General features: G+C 40.9%; 1 protein-coding gene across 2 annotated transcripts in view; it reads left to right on the plus strand.

The window, feature by feature from the left end:
- hdac4 (histone deacetylase 4) overlaps nt 1-27329 on the plus strand; it is a 144490-nt gene that overhangs the window by 64294 nt on the left and 52867 nt on the right. Inside the window, exons 1-6 of one of the 2 annotated variants that reach the window (XM_042426573.1) lie at nt 8643-8890; nt 17100-17309; nt 17412-17557; nt 18098-18248; nt 20620-20740; nt 24648-24766. In XM_042426573.1, the coding sequence (XP_042282507.1) occupies nt 8887-8890; nt 17100-17309; nt 17412-17557; nt 18098-18248; nt 20620-20740; nt 24648-24766 (751 nt within the window). In that variant the 5' untranslated portion in view covers nt 8643-8886. Of the gene's footprint in view, nt 1-8642; nt 8891-17099; nt 17310-17411; nt 17558-18097; nt 18249-20619; nt 20741-24647; nt 24767-27329 lie in introns of those variants that run through there. The other variant, XM_042426572.1, reaches the window with a different exon arrangement.

Genomic DNA, 27329 nt, shown 5'->3' on the forward strand with positions numbered 1-27329 from the left:
CACACTAACAACCATGTCAAAGTCATTGCCCAAGGGATGTTTCCAAATGGTTCTCTTGAACTTCTGATGAACTGAAATATAATCTCCGCTGCTTTGCTTTTTCTTCTCTCCTTGAATTTATCTTTCTATTTCTCCTCTGTGTAATAGTTTCAGAATAATTTACCTGCATTTGAAATCAAAGTGGAAGCCAACAACATGTACGATGTAGTGAAGCAATAGGTTTAAGATAGCATGCTGGAAAAAAAAAACCTGAAGCTATCAGAAAGCAGAGGTGGGATTGAATTTGATCCTGAGAGAAAGATTGGAGTTATAAAGGGAATACAAGATAGTGTACCATTACCTAATTATATCTACAGACGTAGCCTGAGGTTGTGGCCTTCATGTCAACCCTGTTACAAATAGACATACACTCTCTCACACATGCACACACACACACACACACTCTTCACATTCACGTCTAAAAAAAATATGGTAGAGTGCTCAGAGCCAGACTTGTTTTTGTCTTCCAGCAGAGCAGGCAATGCCTTAACCTACTTTGTCTGCATCAGTGCCATTATCCTGACAGCCATAGCAGGTTGGACTATGCGTGTGTGAGAGTTTGTCTTTGTGTGGATGTTGCGGGAGCGAGAAAGATTTTTACCATGTCATGAATTTTGCATATAAAACAGTGTGTTTTGCTATGTTGGCTGACTGGCTTGGCTTTCCAAGACCTTGTTGTCTGGAGAGTGAGATTGTATTTGTCAATGCAAAATTCTTTAAAAGTTGATTTGTTAGAGCATTTTTTTTTTTTTTGCTCTCATACAGTACAGAGACATGCTTCAAACAAAACGTTGTGTTTGTGTATCCACCTTTTAATGCAGTAGCTCTTGTTACTCACAGCAATCAGCCTATAGGTTAAAAGTTAGCATAGTTGTATCTGCATACAGTCGTGGCAGTCAACTTTAATGACAACAAGGATAAAAATTTACAATAAGATCAGATAAGACAAGAGTTTTGCAATATCTCTCTATGCACGTGTTCACACCAGTGAGTTGCGTGTGAAATAGGTGGGGCTGGAAGCTTGTCCTCTTGATCGTTAACCAATAAACGAGCATGAGCATACCGTGGCACCGCAGGGTAATATAAAATTGTATCAACTATATGCCAATAACTTCTTTTGTCGGGGACTCAAGATGCCTTGCAATTGGTCAACAGCGCAAAATTTGTGTGTTAAAGTTTATCAAAGTTGATTGATTTACCTCCACAAACAAATCCACTGATTGCAGAAATTCTATTGAAAGTAATTGAAGCTGGTGAGACTGGACCATATGTCCCAGTAATTAGTCCAAATACCCATTGCCATATCATGTGGGAGGATGGAGTGGTAACCTTCTGCTATACTAAGATATTCCAATCAAATTATAAACTACTGTGACTGCAGATTTTAGTTTGCTTGGCGTTGACTTAGTTGATACATACCCTTACTAAATTTTTAAGGCAGATGTCTTTGTGGCTTCAATATCTAGGGTGGAACACCAACAGGTGATACTATCAGCAGGCAGTTATTTGAATTGTTTTTCCGCTGTCATGCTCGGTAATAAGTAATATTATAATACCAAGTAATATTATAATGGCGTACCACATACGATTGTAGTTTTTACAATGATTGATGTAAGATATTGGAAGTTAGGTATCTGCATGTTGCACAGTGTGATTGTTTATGTGCAGATGGATATTATGTACATTTGACGCCAGCCACGCTTTGCTCTTTCAATTCCTCTTAAACTCACTTGTTAATGCAGAGGTGTGTTTTGTAAAGGCTGTTAAAAGCCCTGGCAGAACCACATGGATCCAGAAGAGTCCTCCATCTATTATGGATGACCACTCCAAGGTTCAGACCTTTTGCTTTGCACTCGTAAAGGGTTTTTCTAGCTTCAGACCAACAACCCCACCGTGACCAGAGGCTAGTCTTCCCCAGTCCGGGAAGAGCAGTTCATTACAGCCAAGCCCACGGCCTAATGGCTACAGCATGGCCGTCAGTGAAAGACTATATTTTACCACAAACTCATTTAAGAGAAGAAATAGACCATGTTTGCTGGCTGCAGTCTGTCCGTACTCGTTTTCTAAGTGGGGTCAACTTGCAAGAAGTCATTGAGAAGAGATTTAATATTTGCGTAACTGGAAAAATAAGTTTTAAGCTCGAGATTAGACTTCTTCTTCAACTACTGATGAACTAAATAAACAAACCAGCCTACACAGATATCCCATCAAACCCAGACGATTGTTTAAAGTGAAGTAAAAGAGACACAGATGAAGGAAATGCCAAAGATACTGTGTATCACTATTGGATTAGTTGAATATGTTTTACTTTTTCCAGACAGACTGCTTTTACTTAGTGTTTATCCTTTGTTTTTGTACTGTAATCACTTTGAAATACCTGGATCCGCCCTCACTGTCGATGCAATCCTCCATTTATATCTGAGACCATCTTTACAGGCTGTACTGCGGTAGCTCTATGTCTGTTTACATCTACAGGAAATACTGATAAGGCCCGTTTTAGGCAGGTTGCTATAATCTGCACTCTGTCCATAAAGAAGTTGTGGGTCTAGCTGTAGTGCACAGAGGGCATTCATGTGACCCATGTGATTTTTAAGTGCACAGGGAGAAGTGTGGTAAGCTGACATCTTTCATAAGTCCAGTTTAGCATCGCTGACAGCTAATGGCTCTCTGTCTGCTGCAAGCTCGGCGCAGACTGGGAAGGCATTACCATTGAGACGGAAGGAGAGGGTGTAAAATATGAATGAACGGAGCTCCCCAAAGCACCCAGGAGCGTAAAGCATCTCTCTTTCTTACCTTGTCTGGTTTTGAAGAAGCTGTTTTGAAGCTTTGGATGTTTTGAGGTCCTTCTCAGAACAGTTAGTGGCTGATTCCTCTTGTAGGTTTTTTTTTTCCTTCTTTTTTTTTGTAGAGCTTGTTACCTCATGTAGATCAGATTGGCAGCCTTAAGCAAACTTGAGGGTTGTGTGAACTCCTTTTGTGTGTGTCTGTGTGTGTGTGTGTATGCGCACATGAAGGTTGTAGAGCAGGATTCAACACCAATTTATTTTTAGGCAGGTATAAAACAGAACAAATGAAAGGAGTCTGTATTTAACTGCATACATTGGCAGTTCTGTGTTTGTTATTCTTGCATGCAGAAGGCTGTGTTTGGGTATGTGCCAGTGTACAATGCACTGGCTTTTTCCTCTGTACATGTGCATGTGTGTGATTTATTGTTCCATGACATAAGAAATGCCTATTCAAGGTTCAAACCAGGTGTTGCTCATAAATCATAATAGGGGTTGGCAACACGGTTCAAATTCTCTATCACTCCGTTTAATTTTATATCATTATATATACTTTGATATAGTTGATTTTCTGGAAAAGGTGTTTGCAAATCACTTTATAGACCAAATAAGCAGAAAATACACCGGGGTGTTTTGAGGTGTTTAACATGACTATTATATTTTCACTCTTCTAATCTCTTCTTGTCCCCCTCATAATATAACTGTATAATATATTATACCTCTTCAGGCCTCCCATACAACAAACCAATAGTACAAGCCAATAAAGTTGGAAAACACTGGCCTAACACAACCAGAGGTATATGGTATCACTCTCTCTCTCTGTGTAGACACAGCTCAGCAAAATCTTTTTTTTTTCCACTGTAGATATCATCATATTGGACAATCATGCCCTATTGAGTTATAACAATGTTTTACTGTAGGTGGTTCACTAGTTAATTGTCTTTTAGCCAAATGTGTGTATGTGTGTGTAAGAAAACAGCTCACAGGTTTTACCGCCACGTCATTGATTCCTGTTGCTTCCCGTTTCTTCATAAATATGACGCACAATCCACATCCTCATTTCAAACATATCTGCAAGCCTCAGTGAACACGACATTTAGTGCACCTGGTCACTTAATCTTTGGGGGAGACTACATAACTTCTTTAAGAGACACACCCGCTGATTATGAAAACTGTGTTATCAATGGACTTTTTTCAGATATTCTTTTTTTGTATCGTCGACATATTTAAAGCAACAGAGAGCGTTTAGCTGTGGGGGCACCGGCAGATACATTCTCTCCTTTTCAGCAGTGTTTTATATCATTGTTAATGAAGACTTAAGATGCTACTGAAACAGTGGGTTCTCATATTCTCCGTCAATATTAGAAATTCATCGCAATGTCTCTCTTTGTTTATATTTGACAAAGAAAAGTATTGAAAAAGGATTATTTTAGGACGGTTAATGATTGTTTTGAATAGAAGTTTCAAATTTAGCATCTGTATTTTGAGATTCTCAGCGGTATTAATCAATGGGACAGTGTGCAGAGAGAGAAAGAGCGATGTGAAGGAGGGGGTGGGGGTGTTGGTGGGGTAAGGGGGGTTGCAGAGAGAGTGCGTGTGTATTATAAATAACCCAAATCAATAATAAACGACACAGTATCTCACATATTTGGAGTCGGGTCTGCGGTTCTCAGGGGAGATGGATGAAAAAAAGCAACCCACCATCCCCCCCCCCCTCTGTCACTATGGAGAGGAGGGGGAAGACAAGAGCATAAGAAGGTTCGAAAAATAAGAGCTGCTGTCTTTTTTTTTCTCCCCCTCCTGAGCATGAACTAGCTTGTGGTTATGGTTTGCATGCATGCTTGTGTGTGCGCATATGTGTGTGTGTGTGTGTGTGTGTGTGTGTACATTACGAGGCGGACGCCGTCCATTACTTATTCATCAGTCCTGTCTGCCTGGCTGCCACACTGTGTACCTCAGCATGCCTTGCAATCATTATGCCACATGCATTATTTAACGCACACGCACACGCTGACTCTGAGGCAGATAGCTACATGAGCTATTTATCTCGGATATGCTCACTTATCGCCTTGTCTGCTTCTCTCACAGGCTGATACAAATAACTGCACAAGCCCTCTTTCACATAGACATCCATCGCTTCGTCTTTAGGTCACACATCGCCCTGCACACGAGTTTTCATACACACTCGTTCATTCACAAGTTTTCATAAGATGTGCAACACATTCCCTACACTTATTAAGTCACTGATATACTCCAGGTCCATGCACATGTCTCTGCACATACTACATGTGGTGTCTGTGCACGAGGACTTGATGTGTAGTAGGTGTTCTTGTTGCCATGCGCGTGGTGCTTGTGGACGATGAAATCACTTTAGCCCTCACAGCTACGTGGATATGGATATAATTTGGGCTTTTATTTATGTAGGGCCATGAGCTCGGGACAATGCACCTTTACAAGAACTGACTGAGCTATAGAAAAGAGGAATTAGACCTCCTGTGATTCACCAGCCTAAGGAAAGGAGAACAGCACCCGATGAAAGCTCTGAGGATGAAGAGGCCAGAGCTCAATAGCCTGACTGCCACCAAACAAAGCAAAATACAATCTATAGATGAATGGATTGTGTCGGATTAAAGCATGCAAAGCGACAGTTTGGATTTATTTACTACAATACCGGTCTTCAATATGAAAATTTACATTTTGGCAGGGAGTCTAATTTACAGAGATCTGAATGCTTGTCCTAATAAAACAAATGTGAACAGCGGCAAACAGTCTCGGCTAATAAAAAAATAAACCACAACAGCCACAAGTCTAAAGCAAAACATTTGAACCATTTACTACAGGATGCTGTCGGCAGTCTGAGGGAGGACTTTGACAATCCCTGGTATAAAGAAATTCACTTTGATTGCTTGCATGATACACAATTTAAACATGCACCAATCCAACTTCTTTCCTCCCAATAACAATTCCAATCAGATACCAGTACCCTCTTTAGCTCAAATTTAAAAATTGTATACATGACTACATGGGGAATCATTTATGGTAACATGAGGCCAAGTGTCGCCGTTCACTGAGGTCATACTCCAGCTGATTGCGGAAACAATGATATATTTTTTTAAACGACTCTGGCAAAGAAACTGTATTAATATGGATCAGTTATGTCACGGATGACACACGATCAGCTTAATAAGGTCAACATCTGTGCCAATCCCAATCTGGTGTATTGGATTAGTACATCTTTACTGTAATTTATGTTTTTTTTTTTTCTGTGTACTATGACAGGGGCCAAAAACATGCTTCCCCCCCTTGTTCTTTTGTTGTTTGACAAGCTGCTGGCTCACTGCCACTGATCTTTGACCATGTCGCTACCTAATCTTACGTCCGTGGCATGCATCAATGTTTACCTCAGAGTTCACGCGGTGCTCTACTGCTCAGTCTGGTCGCTGCCCTCCCTGCTAGTGATTCTGCCTGTGCTAAAAATGAAGAGGTGTTTGTGTGTGTGTGTGCGTGTGTATATGCCATTGTGGTTTGGGCTCAGTAGCATTAGCCGTTATCAGTGTCATGGCTGCATGAAGCTTAGCTAAGCCTTTGACGTCAACGCCACACAACAAGCTGATAATGCAGACTTTTATCGCAGCCAGGTGTGTGGGTGTGTTGTCTGATCAAATAAAACTTCCTGGATTCTATGCTGAACTTCAAAAATAGCTGGGGAAAACACATGCCCCACACACACACACACACACCTGGAAGCACACACAAATACACACACACGCCACACAAATTAGATGAGGAGATGTATGCATACAATTACTGTGTTTACATGCACTTGAATAATCTGATTATTGTCGGGTGTCTGAGGTAAGCAGATTTTTGTAAACAGCGTGTACTCAAGCGACCCAGTATCCCTTAACTGCAACAAGTCTTCCAAATGAAATGACCACACAGGTCGTTTGAGCGGGAAGTGAGCAGCAGTCTCCTGCAGCAAAGTCCACCAAGTCCACTTTTTTTTTTTTTGTGAGTTAGGATCTAACCAGCCGCCCAACCCACCCCCTCCTAATATGGAAATTGGTCACCTTATGTAGACGTCATCTGAACTGCGCCACATCCGTGGGTCATAATTACTACGGCTGCTAGATGCTATCTGTCACTCAAAGGTAACTGTAGGTTGTTTTTGGACTGACATTACGACCTACGGTGTTGTTTTTCTTGGGAGGACGGGCTCCTTAACCGAGGTATGGATTAATGAGAAAAGTCTGGTTCATTTTGCTACTTTTTCTAGAAAGCCTGGTTTTAAGTTATCAAGATTTTTTTACACGTGTACATTTGCGTTAAACTATTTCTGTGGCAGCAGCGAGATAAAAGAAAAGATCATAACGTCGTGCCTCATACAGTCCAGAATATTTAATTGCAAGTCTCACGAAATCCGAAAGTAAAACTAAACAAATAGCTCGCCTTATCTCGGTTATTTCTTCAACTGCGCCGATTTCATATCTCGATGACTCGTCATGAGCCGCAGGGGGGAAGAGAGGCGCTGTAGAGGGTGTGGCGTTCTCACTCCAATCCGCAGTATTTTGTCGCTTTATTCGCCCACTATTCACACCGCAGTGAGTCCCTGTTTCTATTTACCATCATTAGCTGAGTATCAAACTAACCGCTGATATGACAGCAAGACACACGTCAGGTGCCCAGAGGAGCACTTGTCATTAGCGGGCTCTGATGCCCCCTCGATAGACGAGTCCTTTAACCGCCCCTAATTGGTCGTCATTATCATTCAGTCCAAACCTCATCACTCATCTGTAATGCACTTCTCCAGCCTCCGTATAGAAATCTGCATCTCTCTCCTTGTTTATTATTGTTCTCATGTTCTTTCTAGTGATAACCTTTTTCTTATATTTTTAAAATTTGTATGTATTTAGTTGCTTTAGTGCTTATGCTTCTTTACCCCAATCACATCCTTTCTTTGTAATATACAGTATATTTGTAATATACACCTTCAGCTGCTCTTCAATCTCAGAATATACAACGTTAATACTTCAATCATGTCATTTCTGTTTTAAAAACTGTAAGCATGAACCCATAAAGCTCATAGGTGCTAACATTTGCTACATTGAAGTTGGACAACCAGCAACTACGTGTTCGCAGAGTCTTCAGTGGTTGTACAGTATCCATTATCATCAAATCTACTTCACAACTGTCTTTGCTGTTGGGCTGCTGGTGTGTAGGAGGGCTTCAGATAGCCACAAATGTGTGTGTGTGTGTGTGTGTGTGCAACAAGTAACACACATCAACAAATAGGAGCAAGTACAAAATTTAGCACTATTCAATCCAAGAATAAAAAAAAAAAAGGAGGTGGATGAAAGCACAGAGTTTGTCTAGTCAAATGAGGATGTGGTCACAATCTTAACAACCTCTGTCTCTCTGCCGATCTATGAGTTAGGAGGCAGAAAAAACTAGAGACTCCCATAAAATGCTCAACATGCCTGAGACTGCCCTCTGATGTCACCGAGAGCGAGAGAGAGAGAGAGAGAGAGAGAGAGAGAGAGAGAGAGAGAGAGAGAGAGAGAGAGAGAGAGAGAGAGAGAGAGAGAGAGAGAGAGAGAGAGAGAGAGAGAGAGAGAGAGAGAGAGAGAGAGAGAGAGAGAGAGAGAGAGAGAGAGAGAGAGAGAGAGAGAGAGAGAAGGAGAGAGAGAGAGTGGGCGGGGACCAGAGGAGCAGAGGGAGGGAGGGAGAGAGAGAGAGAGAGAGAGAGAGAGAGTGGCAGCCGGAGGGCAGACCAAAGCACGTCAGTGAGAGAAACAGAGAGAGAAGCGGTAGAGACGGAGAGAGTGTGAAAGACAGGGAGGGAGAGAGAGAGATCCGTTCTTACTACGAAAAACCAGGTCGGTCTGCTGTATCCGGCGCCGCAGCGGACTTTACAGCTCTGTTCAGAGTTGCACTTTTTTTTTGGCTACGAGCACACACTTTCTCTCTCTTTCTCAGACACTGTACACCACACACACACACACACACACACACAAACACACACACACACACAAACACGCAACAACCGGACAGCAAGGCACAACTGATGGGTAAGAGCTCTTGTTGTTATGCGTGGATCTCTTGTTTGTTTGGATGTGCAGTTTTATTGAGCTGGTTATGTTTTTTGTTGTGTAAAGGATCATTTAGTGCTTGCGCGAGCACTGATTGTTTTGCACATTTAGTTGGTGTGTGCGTGTGTGATCACCAGTCGTGCGTGAGTGTTTATAGTCACTTATCTAGATATGTTAATGAGTAACCTATAAGTGTTCACATGAGGAGTATCTGTTTACGTGTGTGTGTTTGTACATGTTCATTTGGTGTGTGGGTGTGCAGCTTCGAGTAGTGACAGTGTTTATTGAATGATACTGATGTATGGAGACTCTCGCTCAGCACCACTCAGCGCAGCATTTAACTGAATGGAGCAGATGGCAGCGGCTGCGTCTGTCCCTCCCCGCAGCTTATTGTGTACATGCGTGTGTTTGTGTGTGTGTGTTTGTGTGTGTGTGTGTGTGTGTGTGAAAGCTTCTGTTTTTTTATTAATACAATGTGGGGTTTCAGAACACATTTTCACTGTTCATCGCTCAACAAAACGTTAGCTAGGGGGAAAAAAAGTACATAAAACTGTTTCATCCTCTCATCAAAGTACGTGAGGTCACTATAGAGTAAAAGCTGTTTTTTCATGGATTAGATATCTGTGCTAGATTACATTTTTTATCTCTCTCATAGTGAGTTTAGTTTGCATTTTGGTCGGTGGCCAGTGTTCATGCAGTGTCACCATGTGGCTCGTCATGTCTCTTGTCTTGGTTTAGTTGTTGTGTCTGTACTGAACGTCTGTATCCCAGACTGACAGATGAGCTTGAAAATCACAAAGTTGGAACAGAGTAGAAGAAGTAGTTTAGAGCTGCAGTGATTAGTCAGTTAATCAATTAGTAGGAGGACAGAAAATTCATTGCTGAAAATGAATCATTTTGAGTCATTTTTTTAAGAAAAAATGGTAAAAATCTCTGTTTTCAGCTTCTTAAATGTGAATATTTTCTCATTTCTTTATATAGTTAGATAGTAAACTGAATATTTTCGGGTTGTAGACTGTTGATTTGGGACAAAACAAAACATGTTAGGTTGCATCTTGGGCTTTGGGAAACATTGACATTTTTCCACAATTTCTGACATTTTAAAGACCAAACAACTAATCGATTAATCAAGAAAATAATCAACAGATTAACTGAGAATGAAAATAATTGATAGTTGCAGCTTTAAAGTAGATGGAAAAGGCCAGCGAGGGCTAAATCTGTATAGTCACCTGACAACACACTATCCTTAAACAATAATGAATTGCTTTTGATTGCTTTAAGTGAACTAGCTATTGACTCTGAGCTGTACTCAGAGAAAGAGAAAAGGCAAATGAAGTAAACAAGAAGGTGTTGACATACAGTACAACAAACTACCACATTCCAGGGAACATACAATGTGACATATATCAACGTATACCCCAGACAGTAAAGCATTGAGCTGAGTGCACATGCAGGCCATGCGTTGAATCACTTGGCTACCATCATTGGTCCTTTTTCTTTGTCTAGCCCCTCCCCTCCTTCTCTGTCCAACCAACCGCTGGCCACAATTCCACCAGTCACCATGGCGTTCGCCTCCCTCCCCTGCTGGCACCTGTGTCTGTAAGACTTGACTGGGAAACATTATGTCAGGGATGACTATTAATTCTTAATCCGTAAGCCTTACAGTCACTGCTGTTTGTGTCTTTGTGTGGTTTTTTTTTTTATCACACACATTATGCTGAAATTTCCTCACTATCTTTGAATTGTAAATGAGTGCGCACACTCATTTCCTGGTAAACTGTGAATAAACATGCATGGGGTTTTTTTTTTTTTTTTTTTTTTTTTTTTGTCTGAGTGCATGGATGCCCACTGGGGCGAGGAGCTCCCTCGGGAATCCTGGTCTATAAATAACCGTAAGTGTGGTCCATGATCTTACCCTGATCACGGGAGAGAGGGGGGATGAGGAGAGGGAGGGGAAGGGCAGTGTCACAGAGGGACACGACGAGTGATGGATGAATAGATGAAAGAGAGAAAGTAGAGGAACAGGCTGACATTTCACCAGCCGCTTTTTGTTGATGGTTTTTCAGTGAGCTTCAGCCAGATTTCACATCATCACGCCTGTAGTAGGGAAACCTCGCAATTCCATGGGATTTTCACAAAGTAAACACAATTTCCCGTCAATCAAGAGAGATTATCTCACTTCCGCCCTTCGTAGCTTTAATGGTGCTGTAGCTGTTAAAGGTCCAGGAGCTTAAACACATTTAGAGCCTACTGTATACGTTTCTAAATTACCAAGTTTTCAGTCAGAAAAACACGGTTCTTATTTATTTTGACTTGCAAAGTTTTTCATATGATGATTTTATTCTGTGTAGTTTGTCTTTTCTTGATAGTCTCTGTTGTATTCATTTGGATCAAAATCATTGCATAAGCCTGGCAGATAAATGGCACTTCTGTCATGTAAATGTCAGCCTGTATTGTGAGCTGCTTGGCCGTTCCTGCAGCAGGAATGTTTGTGTTATCATGTCCGTCGCTGTCAGGGTCAGTCTGCTTGTGCAACTATCTCTCTCCTCTCCCGTTGGCTCAGCACCATAACCTCATGCCACATTCACAGAGTGACATCCTTGTAAGCTGGGCTAATTACTTCACAGGTGCCTGCACCCTGCTGGGCTCTGTATGTCGCCCTGTTTGTCTGCTGCCGTCCACAAAGCTTTGTTTACTGTAAACATGCTTGTGGGGATTGTTATTCAGAGAGCTGTTATGGTACAACTTGAACAGCACTGCGATCCTGAACAGCCATGTTAGCTTGACCATGAATCTGTCAGTCGGACTTGACACAGGTGTGTTTCTCGTGTCAAGTCAGTTTTATTATATAGCGCCAAATCACAACATTAGATATCTCATGATACTTTTCATATAGAGCAGGTCAAGATCATACTCTTTAATTTACAGAGACCCAATATTCCCCCATGTCACTTGGTGACGGCGGCAAGGAAAAACTCTCCTGTAATGGGAAGAAATATCAAACCGAACCTGGTTCTAGGGGGGCGGCCATCTGCCTTGACCGGCTTGTTTGAGAGAGACACAGGGATGCACAGCAACAACAATAATAACAATAACAACTATAATAATAATAACAAAAATGTGACTAATAAAAAGTCCCAAAACTTGAGGTTAAAGTAAGTAGAAATGCTCCCTGCCAGTCAAAACCCAGGGCTTTAACTTGCTCTAAATGCATTGTTTGCAACGTTTTTTTCTACTTTGCCGACGAGCTGATGTCAGCTCATGCCCATAAACAGCTGTCTGTTCTGTAGCCTTGGTTGCTAACGTTGTTGCTAAGATTTTTCCATGTGTTGTTCGCATTGTTTCTTCTCATATTTCAGATCGGACTCAAACATGTACTGATGTATCTGAGAAGTTAACATTTCAGAGAAAGGATGAGAGAAAAGTAGTGAAATTCCTCTACTATAGTTTGTTGTATGGTTTGTTGACGTTGCCTCTCGCGTGGCCGAAGCTCTCAGAAGCTAACCAATCAGAACAGAGTGGGCTCGTTGGCAGGGGGGACCTTAAAGAGACAGGAGCTAAAACGGTCTGTTTCTGACAGAGGCTGCACCGAGGAGCTGTGTAAAGGGCCGGTAGAGAATAAATAAAGAGTTTTTTAAAGTGTGAAGCATGCAAAGTTATTCCAGTAGAGCCACAGAATAAAAATATAGACTTGGAAATGTACATGATACGTCCCCTTGAAATTATCCAGAGCAGATCTGTCTAACTAACAATTTGGGATCTCACATATCCCATATCATGCACCATTTTTGCAGAGTCCTAAACAACTCTACACTACTAAAACGCCGATCCTTGATCCCAAAGCTTGATCCCAAAGCTTCCCTTTTTTGTTGCATAATGTCACATAAATCTAACTGTAAAGATGAAACTCTAGAAATAAGAGCATTTACACACTGAAACAAGTTTCATCAAGGTTATCAAAAGGTTTCGGTTCCTAAATACCTAGCTTTGTCTAGCTAACATCACAATCGGAAGGCATCTATTGCACTATGCAATGTTGATGTGTGGTTAGCCTCTGAGTAGCTCATCTGAACAGTGATTACACCACCTACCTCTTTCCCTCCACATCTGTCTCTCTGTGCTGCCTCTACTTAGCCCCTCAGCTTAAGGATAAGTGGCTGTAGTTAGGCTTTTTTTTTTTTCAGCTGTGCTTCAGCCTTGCAGCCGGACATTGATCACTTGTGTGTAAAATAAGCAGCCATTCAAAGGAATATAACATATTGTACATATAAAGATTCAAGATTAAAATGTACTTAACTGGTCTGTAAGGAGAAGCTTGGTTGTTGTTCCCTTCATACACATACAGAGCTTACATCTATATTTTCATAAGATAAAATAAAAATAACATATGTACATTATACTGCATGTGGCGCATTACAAGTACTTAAAAAACACAGTTTTTGTGTCTTTTTTTCGTTTTGTGCCTGTTGAATTAAATTCAAGGCTCCAGTCAGAACCGTTTGTACAGCGGTGCATGAGATTATGCCTGCATTTCCATATACTTAGACCATGTCTTATCACAGACACAATTGCACAGAGTCGTTTTGGTGGCTTTAGTTGGCAGAGGCACTCACTTACTCATATCTTTTTTTTAAAAATTTTTATCACAATACTGTGTACCACAGTCTGTGTAAATGTTTGTATTTGAAATATTTTTATGAATCTGTACTGTGAAAATAGTATCTGTTAGTGTTGTTACAATTTATACTGTCTAAAATTCATTAGATGTTATAGGTGACTTTATGCACATTTCATCCATGTTCTCAGTAGGATTTTGTTGTTGCATGTGGAAGTGTAGAAGCAGAGTGAGTATTTTTATTCTTTTTTTTTTTTTTGTAGTTTTGGGGGCGGGAGCCCTTTGTTAGGCTCTATGAAAACAAACAGCCTTTGTAAAGCCCTTGTGGCATGCGTACTGAGTAAGGGAACTGTATAGAAATAGTCTGGGGCTGACAGCGAGTGCCAGCGAGGGCCAGCCAGAGCCCCATTTAGAGGAAATGGGGATGGCAGGGGCTTTGCGTCCGAAGCTTGCCGACGTAAGTCCGTATGGGAAAATATGCAGCTGAAAAGGCGTTAATTGAGGTGACGCTCCATGCATGTTTGGCACTGCGGGACTAGAATAGCTGCCGCTTGGGTCCCTCTGGAAGGGCCCTATGTGCGGAGTTGCACTCTGTTTGAAGTGCACTGACCTGCTTGATGCCACAACAAAAGGTTTTGTTTGTTTGACCTCGGATGTTTACTGATTATTAAATATGTGTGTACATGCAACAGTTAACGGGCATGTGTATGTAAATTCATGCGTGTACGGTGAATATGAGAGGTGGTGGGCTGAAAGTTTACCATGGTTCACTGGGAAAGGCTTTGTTTGGATAACACGGATGATTGGCACAGACTGTTCAGAGCAAGAATGACAAACACTGGCATCTTCTAATGTGGCTCTTTTTCTATTGGCTTGTCACTGTAGAAGTGACAAACATACAAGTTTATAGGTCAGAGGTCCAGGAATCATTTAACACACACTAGTACACACAGCTTGCCCCCTTCCTCATAACCCTCATCACCCTTAGTAATGATTAAAGATGGATTTTTATCCATATAAATGTTTACAAAAGCATCTGATAGTATATTTTATGAACACTGACAGCTGTGTATAGCAGGATTAAGAACACAGCATGCAAACTTTATCAATCAGTCCCCACCCTCGCTTAATTAAAACTAGCTCCTTCATCTTTTCAAAGTGAAACAGTAAATAATTAACTCCGATGACCAGAACTCCAACACGCCCTCACAAGTATAGTAACACAATTACACACACACCACCGAAGCACCAGCATGTCTGGCCCGGCCACACCCTTTCTTCTCTCCCCGCTGTCCCGTTGGGTAGTGTCAAGTTTCCTCCCGCACTGAAAACCTGCCCAGTACCAAAGATGTCATTGGCTATCTCAGCAAGTAACTGCAACTCCATCACCACCTCATTGGTCACCGGGGACGCCAGGACATCCATGATAGGTCGGAGATGCTCTCCACTGGTTCCAGGGTATCGATGACTGGCAGAGGGCTTGGCACGGTGTGTGAGGTGGTTCTCTACGGAGCAGATATCGATCAGGAGAAACCGAGCGATACACAGGAGGTTTCGATCTCCAGTTCAGATAACAAGCACCAATCCAGAATTTATGTGGGTTGCACGGATTTGAAGATACTGCCATGCAGAACCCTAAAGACTCGGGCTGACTCATCCCTTGAAAATGTGTATTAGATTCTTCTTACAGTAACTGGTTTGTATTTGCAGAACCAGTCAAAAGTTTGGACACACCTTCCCATTCAGTGAGAAAGTGTGTCCAAACCTTTGACTGTCACTGCCTACATTAAACTTATATGCACTTTATTTCACATGCACTGTAAAGCTGAGATCAACAGCACAGTCAATCTGTTTTAGATTTTTAAAAAAAAGCCTACAGTTACTTGAATAAATACACTTGCGTGCTGGCAGTGTTAGATCACAGCACACCATATTCCAGTTACACCTCAAGGCTTTAAAGTTGGCAAAGATTTTGTTTGCATTTTTTTTTTTTTTGTTTTTTTTTGTATTCGCTACCCTTGTGTAGTCAAGTTACACTACGGTTTGTGCGTAAGCTGCAGTATTGTTTGTTTGTTCTGCAGAAATAATCTGATTGCACTAATACTCTGCATGTCGACCATGTTGATGTGGGGATATTATTTTTCTCCATGTTTGCTCTTAGTATCAATGTTTCAACAGCGCTGCAGGCACGCACCGCTTCGCTGGATTATTCAGATAAAGCAGAATAAATGTCGCAGATTAACAGAAATATAAGGATTGCAACACAAACAGTTGGTTTGTATTTTGTATCAGGCGCATAGGTTTTACAGTTTAGGCATATGGCGAGTCGAACAGAGTGAACGAGTAGGGCTTGTGAGTGCACTCGCAGCGTCTATGTAGATTGTGACAGATACAGAGCGTGTCGATTTTTGGCACATAACGATGGCACCAGGAATCCATCTCTATGAACATCAGACATAACTTCTCTGTGGAAGAGCACAAACAAACAACCGACAGCTTATTGTATATACACCGCCAGTCCTGCACTGCAAAAATGTAGTTTTTCTGCTTGCATGAACACAGTCAAACTGGAATGGAAACACACACACACACACACACACGCACACACAAGTAAGTAAGTCTGTATGCGTGTCAGCAAATCCCTGCTGCAAAACTCATGTTGCAGGGGGATTGTTTTTGCTCTCTGCTGCCATGTTTCATCATTCTACTTGTGTGTGTGTGTGTGTGTGCATGTGTGTGCTTTTCAGTCTGTGTTTGTAAATGAGTAAATGTGTGAAAGTGGGTGGGGTTTCCTTGATAATGATTTGTGTTTACATTTGTGTTAACGCTATACAGGCAGTCAGTATATGAGGTTAGCTCTCTCTCCCATCAGCAGACAGACTGTAGCGCCGATGATCTCTCGCCGTCTTGACAAGACACATGTTATGTTTTTGGTGTTTCGCTAATGCTCTTACCCAATATGTACAACTCTAAAACAGGCTTTAGCCACTAGTCTGCCAACATCACAAGTAACCACAACCAGTATAAAGTATAATGCCGAGTGCCGCTGCGTCCAGATAGCTGATGTAACAAGTGTGCATGTGTCTAATTTGGATTAGAGAGGAGAGGCTGTTTTTTTTCTCGCTATTAAAGGATGTTAACATTGTTGGGCTTTGAATATATAATATAATTTTTACTATAAACAGAGCACAAAGTTGCGTGATTTTTCTGTGTACCCTCAAGTTTTTTTCCCCCTTTAATAACTCTCCCTTGGAGACTCTGGGCATATAGCCGTGTTAAGGATCTCCAACTCAACACTGTAGTAAGAATTCAGTTTTTTCCTGCCAAGTTGAACTCAGCAACCCTCAGTAACTGTTGGTAAGATCACTGACATGCACATAGTCACGTATGAAGTGTCACTGGGAAAAACAGACATGCTGCACATAGTTTTTTTTTAATTTTTCTTTTTTTTACTGTATATAATAATAGCAGGCAACATTGCACAACTTTTTAGATTTGTAATTTCTTTATAGTTGTCCTTAACTTCCATCTTTTCTTCTCTCTGTCCTCTCCCTCTCCCTTCTTCTTCTCCAGTTGACGTGAGCACGGCAGCGCTGCCCACACAGGTGCCCCCCACCACCACAGCCATCCTCCCCATGGACCTGCGCGTAGTCGACCACCCCCACCACCACCACCACCACCAGCAGCAGACCCCCTTCACCCTGCTTCCCCAACCCCACCCTACACCGCCCACCTCCACGGCTTGTCCCACGTCTACCGAGCCGAGCCATGGGCCGATCATTAGTAAGTCGTCGTTTCCTACGGTTGAAAGTCATGTTACACGGCTATTTCCTACACCCTCGCTTCAGCCGCTCTGAATGATGAACCTTTCAAACCCTCCTACAGGCCACCAGGAGCAGCAGCTTCAGCAGGAGCTGGTGTCGCTCAAACACAAGCAGCAGCTCCAGAGACAGCTACTGATCGCAGAGTTCCAGAGGCAGCATGAACAGCTGTCGCGACAACATGAAGCCCAGCTGCATGAACATATCAAGGTGAATTGATGGGACAGGATAGGTCTCCTCTCCTCTCCTCTCCTCTCCTCTCCTCTCCTCTCCTCTCCTCTCCTCTCTTGTGATACAGCTACTGTAGGACTGTACTCAGCAGAAATGCACCTTGGTGAAGGACAGGAGGAAGCATGTGTCCACTTAAGTGATGCGAGTACGGTGGTGTAATCTGATCTGGTGGCAATATTTTGCTGCTTAGTCATCTCCATGGGAACCTTGGCCCCAGTGAACATTGAGTGTGAATTTTATGCGACTCACTCTGCTAAAAAGCCTCACTGGCGTTGCCACGACCACAAAGTCAGCCGATGAGAAGAATCAATCTGGGCTTAAAATAACCAATCAGTTCAGTCTCTAGGTTAGCATGGCGCTCATTATTAGACTCACGCCAGATGATTTCATGTCCTTAAAACAACTCGCTTTCAAATAACTTCGCTTTCTCTCACTTCTCTTTTCCCACTTTTTATCGTCCTTCGCCACCCTGCTCTGTCTCCTTTTCTTTCTTTAAATCATTGTCTTTTTCTCCATCAGCACCAACAGGATTTGCTGGCGTTGAAGCACCAACAAGAGCTGTTGGAGCATCAGAGGAAGATGGAGCAGCAGCGTCATGAGCAGGAGCTGGAGAAGCAGCAGCGGGAACACAAACTGCAGCAGCTCAAAAACAAGGAGAGGGGACAAGAGAGTAAGTAAAGAGATATGGTGCAGCTATAATTAAAACAATAATTCAATGCCATTATTATGCATTGAATCAAAAATATGTACTTTAAATATATGAAGTATGGGATCAATTCCTTGCATGACTGTGGTTCAGTAGCGCCACAAACAAACTCTAAATAAAGCTGTCATGTTCAACTTTGCATATATTCACTCTCCATCTCCCGAACGCTGCCAATATCTGTTGTAACTGTGCTGAAACCACTGTGTCATATTATCACAGCAGGTGTCAGAGAGACTTGGCCCTTGTAGCCCTTCTGTCACAGCACCTGTCCTTATGGCCCAGCAGTCAGAGCAGCCTGACCTCACACATTTACCACGGGGGAATATTAGAATAAGACCACTAAGAAAAAGGCTGGGAGAGCAAGACATTCAAGTAGCGCACACACACCCTCGTTTTTATGATTCGTTCTTGTTTACCGGTGCAATTTTCTTTGGGAAATAATATGACAGCAATACAAGTAAACAAGGAGAATTGAAGGAGAATTTGGTTCTTTTCAACCTAGGTTTTATTTTTGTCCCTTTGACCATCATTATATCTTTTATGACACTGAACTCACCGAAGTAACCGCTGAGCTCCGGGAACACGGCGACATCGCTACAATAAAATGTGACAGAGCAAGAAACACAAGCAGTCAGACGATGAGACATGTTGTATTTCAGCCAGATTATCTAAACAACTTTATTTGGAGGTAAAATTGAAAGCAGACCAGAACTGTTGGTAATAATTCCTAATTTTACAGGAAAACTGAATTAGGAAAGTTGAATTAGGAAATCAGTCTGAAAGCTTTGACAGTTTGGGGTAATACTTTTTACAGTCCCAGTTTTTACTATCCAGGGGGGACTGCTTAATCTGTTTTGCCCTTGTCAGACTTTCTTTTTAACATTTCCAGATCTCAGCAATTAACTTGGTGTGTAAACATTCACATAACTGACAGAACTGATGGCAAAAGCTATGAACATAAGATCTAAGTTGGAATAAACCACAGTTATTCTGTAAGTATTCATCACCTCGATTTGAGAAGCACTGATTGTTATCATTAGATTGTTATATACACACCTATTGCACATTTTTGTGGTATATTTCTCTGTTTGTGGCTGTTCTTTTAACTGTGTGCTTTTCTTGTAATTGTTTTATACTATATAAATAAGAAGCGACATGAAAGACTTGATGCACTAAGCACTTTGAATTGCCTGGTAAAGTTGCTGCTTTTCTAAATGCTGATTTATTGTACATGTTAGAAATATTCTAAATTCCCTTCCTATATAATATATTTTTATATATACAGTATATACTGGATATGGCTATGAATATGGATAACTTACTTAAACTTACTATGATGCTTTTAGCTACATTGGTTTTAGCCATACTAATATGAAAAATAGTTAGAGTATATAAAGGTATTTCATTAATAAACCAGTATCCTCTTGAATAACCTCCTCAGCACACACATCATGTTTTATAACTGTTTGTATGGCTGTAAAATGCTTCATTGTGATTTTGTTTGTTTGTTTGTTTGTTTGGGGGTATTTCAGCAAAAATCCCTTTGAATAGAGTTATGTTGGATATACATTTAGAGCCATAGTTTTCCTCTACCATTCTCAGCTGGGCAGCTTGACGTCTATGGAGAGAGCATTGAGTTGTAAACAGAGGAAGCTTTGTTAAGTACTGCAGTAAATTGCATAGAAGGCAGTCTCATAAAAGCCAATTTGCTGCAGTGGCAAGGCGGACATATTGGGATGTCAGCACTTCCAGCACCATGCAGCATGATTTAGAGAGCATATATTAGCTGTTGTCACATACTGTATTAACCACGTTCTCTCTCAAACTTGACACATCACCTGTTATCTGATTATTTTCTCTGTCTCCCACTATCACATTTTTAGAAAAACACACCTCTGTGTTTTCCCCTTTATTCTCAGATCATCTTTTTTTTTTTTAAAGCCCCTTTCATTTTCTCTTCTACTTACTTTTTTTTTCATCCCTGTTTCCCTCCCTGGACAATTTGTTTGCAGAAGTGAAATGAGGGTGGTAATTGAGGAGAGACACGACTCAGAACTGGTGTCATCTCTGTGGAATTTTACTTAAACTCTAATGCGGGATTGTGTACTACTGCATGTAGTTAGAAACCCACTATCTGTCAAAGTATAGATGGATGGATGTTGTTATATTCTTCATGTTAGGGTCACAGATTGGACAGGAGGTAAAGAAGCGGTACTAAAGCACAAATTCTCCAGGGCTGTGTTTGAAAATTGAGTAGAGTTCTGTGGAAAAAAATATATTTACCTTGTGGTCACTGTTCTCCCCGTGTCTCTCTGTACCTCTCTGTCTCTGTCAGGTGCAATTGCCAGTACAGAGGTAAAGATGCGACTTCAGGAGTTTGTCCTGAACAAGAAGAAAGCCCTGGCTCAGCGAAACTTAAACCACTGTCTGCCCAGCGACCCACGCTACTGGTATGGGTGAGTGTCACAGCCCTCACAGACCTCCTGAGAACTACATATGGTTTGGAGTGTGTTGTACACCAATGACTAACTGATGCAATATAAAGTCATTGAAATGTATTTTTAGTATAAAATTCCAATTTACATTATTAAATTACTGAAATGAACAATTAACAAGTGATTTTACTGCATGTATGTGTTGAACAGACTGTTGTACTCATCCTGCCCTATAAATGATGTGTATAATTAATATAGCTAGAATCATTGTCAACAACATGTCAAAGACTTCTACAAAATCTTAATGAACAGCTGCAGTGGAAGACAATATCTTTAAGTAAGGCTTTAGATAACAGCCCACAACATACAGCCTTATTACTCCGGAGTCACGGTGTAATTTTTTGTACTGTCTACTGTGTGGTAACGGTGTACCAGTACAGTATGTACCTATACATACACAGTATGTAGGTACAGGGGAACAAGGTATGAAGTTATGGAATAAGAGGCTAACAATTCATGAACTTACAAAGAATTTATACTGTAGTTTTATTTTAGTTACTTTTTTATTCAATTATTACAGTGTATGTACAAGATTCTGAGCAATAATTGATTATTTGGGAGGAATTTAGAGAGAACATATACTGTAGTTATTTTTTAACTACTGGGTACCTATTCTATTATTACAGGGTGCAGTATGACCATAAAACTGAGCAAAAATCTGCAGCACTTAATAAATCTAATGTGATTTTATTTCAAAATGACCTTATTACCAACAAATAGCCAAACTACATTGTTCCTTTATAATTTGTTGGTACTTAGAATAACTACAGTACTACTACAGTACATCCGTGCGTTAACTTCGGAACTAAGGGTACGCTTCATTCATATCAGATCAGACAGCAGGGGGCGACGTAGTGTTTTCTACAAAAAAAATGGAAAAGGCTTTCCGCTCGCCCACCCTTCAGGAGTACGCTGGTCGTATGTATCTTGTAATAATAGAATAGATACCCGGTAGTTAAAAAATAACTACAGTATAAATTCTTCGTTCCCGAATTGTTACCCTTTTATTCCATAACTTCACATCTTGTTCCCCTGTATTGGTACGTACTGTACTGTTACACTATTAGTCAGGCTGTAATCTAAAGCGTTACCTATCTTTTTTAATTTTATTTTTTATTCATCATTTAGTGAGTCTTTGAATATTACTTCATAATTTTGTACATATCTGGTTTAAAAGAATATAAAAAGGTGAAAAAGAAGAATTCTAAATAAAAAAATTATATTCCTCACAGATAAAACACTACAATTCTGAGCGATCAAACATCTTTTATAAGCCTTGATTTGTTGCCTTTTGTTATCAAAGCTAAAAATAATCGCAGCAGAGGGGAAAATATCAAACACAAAAGCCACAATGACATAAAAGTCACTCATCATTATGGTTTGGCAAACGTGCTAAACCCTGTGGTGTTGTGAACCCCTGTTGTGTGGGTGTCTGATATGCGTTTGTGTGTGTGTGGTGAATCCCCGCAACATTAACATGAGCTTCAGTCAGAGAGTCCTCGCCAGTCGCCTGTGAGTTAAACTGCAGAGTAAATGTTGAAAGAACAAAGCTTTTTTTTTTCTGTCGATGTTTGTTGTCAGTGATTGACAGCTGGCTCTCTTTGAGGTGCATTCATGTGTGCATATGTTTGAAGTGGGCAGAGAGTAAAGACAATGGCACCTCTCCTGCGTTTTAAATATTTGAAGAGGCTTCAACGTTTTTAACGAGATAGTAAAACAATCTAAAGACTGGCATCAGCGAAGAAGACGGCCCTCTATAACTATCTACAACCTTTTTCTCCTGTTTCTCCAGTCGTCTGTCTGTTCCACGTCTTTGTTCTATCCACAGTTCTTCCGTTTCCATCCTTTCATGTGTTCCCTCTTTTAGCTTCACATCTCCCCCCATCTTGCATCTGTCTCCTTCTCCCGTCAGTGTTTTCTTCACCCACCTTTCAGACAGGAAACTAGCCTTTTCGGGTGATAAAGAGAAGCAGTTCAGCTTTCAGTCTCATTCTGTTCTCTCTACTCCGTCTCTCTCTCTAGTCCACCCACATTATTGTCTACAGTCTTGACCTTGGAGAGGAAGATTGAAGCTTTCTTTGTCATTACCCTTTTTCTTTTGTGTGTATGTGTGTGTGTGTGTGTGCGTATGGCAAGTCATATCTTGCATGCATGTGTACAGAAGACGTGGCAAGCATACATTAAGCCACACCTTATCTTGCAGGTTTAGTAAAGTTATATTGCAACCCAGATCATCAAAATGTCTAATAGCTACATTGGTCCACAGCGCAAAACCTATAAGTTTCACAATAATGGCTCTAAAATTGTGGGATGCCTACATTTTTTTGGCCTGTTCTTTTCTATTGGCCTGCATCTACATCACGTGACTGTCAAGTTTCTGTCAAGAAAACTATAAAAGAAGGAAGGGTCATTACATCATAATACCAACCTTCTAATGCTCTGCTTGGTGTCAGATCTCTACCAATTGAAAGACCACACTTCAGAGAATACTGACTGATTTTTCCAAATGTGGGCATTTGTTTATTTGCTGTTGGTCTCCAAATAATAAACAAACAAACAAAAAGTTTCATTTTATATACTGGGTACTAAGCCTGGTATGGCTTCTGTCCATGAAGTGATAAAATTAAAAATTAAAAATACGTTGTTGGAAAGGTCTCGACCTGGAGAATAACATGTCAGTATGAATATTCTACATGGCTCCTTCTTTTAAATACTGACCTTTTGAACCTTGACCTCAGCGCATGTTTGAAGGCTTAATTAGACAACAAAAGGGGCTTCAGACATGGGACCAACTGTTACAGAAAGCTCAGCTATCATGTGAGTATAGTCAACAACTGGGGCGCTTTAAAATATGGCTAAAACATGGTTCAAATTCATTTTCACCCACTTAACAATTAGGTATTGAAAATCTGATTACACAAATGTGTTTACAATCCCATTAAATGCCTCAGTGTACTCTCAATTCAGTATTTATAACTTCAAATTCTAGGAAAAACACTATTTAAAACAAAACAAAACAAACTACAATTCCCTAGAGCCACGCCATGCAGATTGGTACAAATCAGCACCACAGTTGTAGTTCTTCCGGTTTACAAAGTAGGGTTGCAAATAGGGTCGATAAATGATATATCTGCTAAATATATCAAATATCTAGTTTACACTGCACCTAGATGATCTATGTTAAGAAAAAGTAAAGATGTTGGTTTATTTCAGATTTAACTTTATTTCTCAGAATTGAAGGAGAAATAATTAAATTGATGTCCTTAACGTCATTAACTCATATATCATTAACAGAAAACCTTAACATGGTGAGATTGAGGAAAATACTTCTGGGCGGTGGGTTTATTAATCCCTGGGGTGCTCTAAAATCTACGTTTTCATCATCAAACAGTTATATAAAACAACACAAATAAGAGAACAGCTTCCATAAATACACAACGCAATGACAATGATTCAAACAACATGCAACTAGCAGCGTCCGTAACCATAACCACCATAGCAACAATAGAAAGCCTGAACAAATCTTTGTAATAACTGACGATATCATATACATTCACTGAATGAACATTATGAAAATGAAATGCACATTTCTCACTAGAAATGTTATCAAAATGCATTTTAATGCTGAAACTATTTTAAAATATTGCATTTTCCACTGAGAATAAAAGGAATGTCAGCCTTTTTTTTTTTTCGCAGACAGAAACATGATGTGGACGCAGGCCAATAGGAAAGAATAGGCCAAAAAAACCCCAGGCATCTTACAATTTTACGTTGGACCAATGTAGCTATGACACATTTTTATGTGAGACAGGGTTACATATTGCATGTTCTACTGGTTTATTTTTTAACCTTATCTTTTTTTTTGTAGAAAAACACAGCACAGCTCCTTGGACCAGAGCTCTCCTCCCCAAACAGCGATGTCAGCGTACCACCACCCGATGCTGGGCACATATGATTCAAAAGACGACTTCCCTCTCCGCAAAACAGGTACAGAGTGGTGTTAGGGTTTTGCTGTGGGTGGGGTGGGGTTGCTTTCTCCACCTCTTAAAGCCAGCCACCCATTGCCCGTCCAGAGGAGAGTCCTAATCTTCCCTTTTTTTCTGAATTAGCAATTGAAATGGCTTATTGGGTTTCAAAGTCAGGCACATGAACCAGGAGTCAGCCACTGGAGGATTAAAAGGAGCCCCTGAAATATGTACTGTATATGTATATATATATTTATAAAGCTATCTAAGCTGCTTTGATTAAGTCTCTCTGAATCATTCTGATGTAAATGAGGGTGGATGGATATAGACTGTAATGACTCTAAAAGAGAACATTAGAAACCTTAAAATCATTCCACATTTCAGGAAATATGCTTATTTGCTTTCTTGATGAGAGTTAGATGATAAGATTGATACCACTCTCATGTCTTTATGGTAAATATGTAGCTGGATCCAGCAGCCAGCTAGCTGAGCAAAGCATACAGACTTGAAACAGGTGGTAGCAACTAACGTGGCTCTGTCCAAAAATAACAACATCTGCCTACAGCACATCTAAAGCTCACTAGTTAACATGTTATATCTGGTTTGTTTACAGTTTTACTTGGGGATTATGTGCCAGGCTATTTCTTGGCCTGGACAAGTTGCCAGGCAACCAACGGAGACTCCAGGAAGTTACGGGTCCCGGCCAAGAAATGGTCCTAAATAGCCCTAAAATTGCACTTTCCTGGTTTCAAGTACTTACAGCGAAGTGAAAGTGGAAAGATTAGAGGAATCGAGCCTGAAATAACTTTCTTGTTTCTATTCAGCCCTTTGCTTCATTTGAATTAATTTCACCTTTAATAATGGAAGATATTTTTTTAAGGCCATCGGCTTTTCTCTTTTCTGTTATAGACTCATTCACATAGATATTGACAAACACATTGAGCCCCGCTCATTCACAGACGTCATAGTTCATAGTGTTCAACAAAACAACTTTCGACTGCTCCGAAAAGTGTTGGAGGAAGCATGGAAAAAAACAGTTCCTGCCCTTTGGATCCATCCTGCTTTTATTTCTCTGTCCTTCTCTCCATGTCAAGTACAGCCAAGCTGTGATTATTCACTTAGCGTCAGCAGCTGCTTTGGCAGTATCGCTGCCTGCTTTCACAGCTGGAAGCCAAACTCTGTGTACTCTGCACTCCTGCCCACCTGCTGTGAGCTGGAGGCAGGAATGATTTATCCTGGCACACAACCTCAGACAAAAGAGGTCAAAACTCCAGCAACACTTGTAGTATTTAGAACAACTTTATTGTTATACGGTCTAACAATAAAGTTGCTCTACATACTACAAGTGTTGCTGGAGTTTATACGTCTTTAGACTTTTTTCCCTTTCTCCATGCACCTTGGAAGTGGGTGAAGTTGTGCCAGGGAGCCCCTACTCTGACACAACCTCAGACAGCAAGTTTTCAACTTTCAGGGACACTTAAATGTAATTGAGGAATTTTCTCAGGGTGCCGGTGGTGCTGAGAGATAGTCAGAACTCACAGATTTACAGTTCATACTGACACATGGTGCAACAAGCAGTATAGTAAATACATATCATTCTCAATATGTAAAAAAAAAAAAAAGTTTCAGGAAAATTGGAGTTTGAATGCTATGGTCTTTGTGAGGAGAGGGAGAGGGAGAATATTAACTGCAGATGTGCACACATATGGCATGGCTGTTCAGGAACTGTTGTGTCAACATTGAGCAGACATAGATCAGATTAGAGTGGCAGACAGAGAGATGAACTGTGTTCAACAGGAAGTGAGTGACAGTGGTCACCACAGTTGTGCGCTGGTCTGACGACTGGCGCTGTCACGAATGACGTTTTTGCCCGTAGTGACCCGTTTTAGTAATGTATGCGTGTAAATTATGAATACGTTAAGAATTATTTTTCTGTCCAGCAAGCTCAGGCATACAGTATATCGCAACAGGGGTCCATTGTCCGAGTCTGAGAGGCTTTGTGATAATGACTCTGAGAGCACAGAGAGCCACTTTGAATGCTGTGGCAGGAAGTCTGTTAGGCCTGTATGGCAGACACAGACTTGTCATGCTGACCTTCTTTCTCCTTCACTGTGTGCACACACACACACACACACAAGCACACGCACACACTTGTACCTCCTATACTTGTGAGGACTTTCATTGACATAACACCCCCCTTAGCCCCTATCCTTAACCATCACTAACAACTAAATGCCTAACACCAACCCTTACCCTAAACTGTAAACTTAACTTAACATTAACCTTAAAACCAAGTCTTAACTATCAAAGAGCCCTTTTAAGGTTCAGGTCAAAGTGAGGACCGGCCAAAATGTCCCCACTCACAAGGTCTAAAACTCAGCGATAAATTTAAAAAGTACACATACGCATGAACTCAGAAATTCCCATACCACACTGTGCACTGAACATCCAGGATGTCCACATACAGTACAACACTCGCATGTTCTTTTTGTGAATGAGGTAGTGGAACTGAGGTTCACTCAAGTACAATTCAACACATTGGTTTTTTTACTGTGATAGTTCCCCTTCCGTTCTGCTTTTCCACT

Source organism: Thunnus maccoyii, chromosome 11 (assembly GCF_910596095.1).
Source record: "Thunnus maccoyii chromosome 11, fThuMac1.1, whole genome shotgun sequence".
Lineage (NCBI taxonomy): Eukaryota > Metazoa > Chordata > Actinopteri > Scombriformes > Scombridae > Thunnus > Thunnus maccoyii.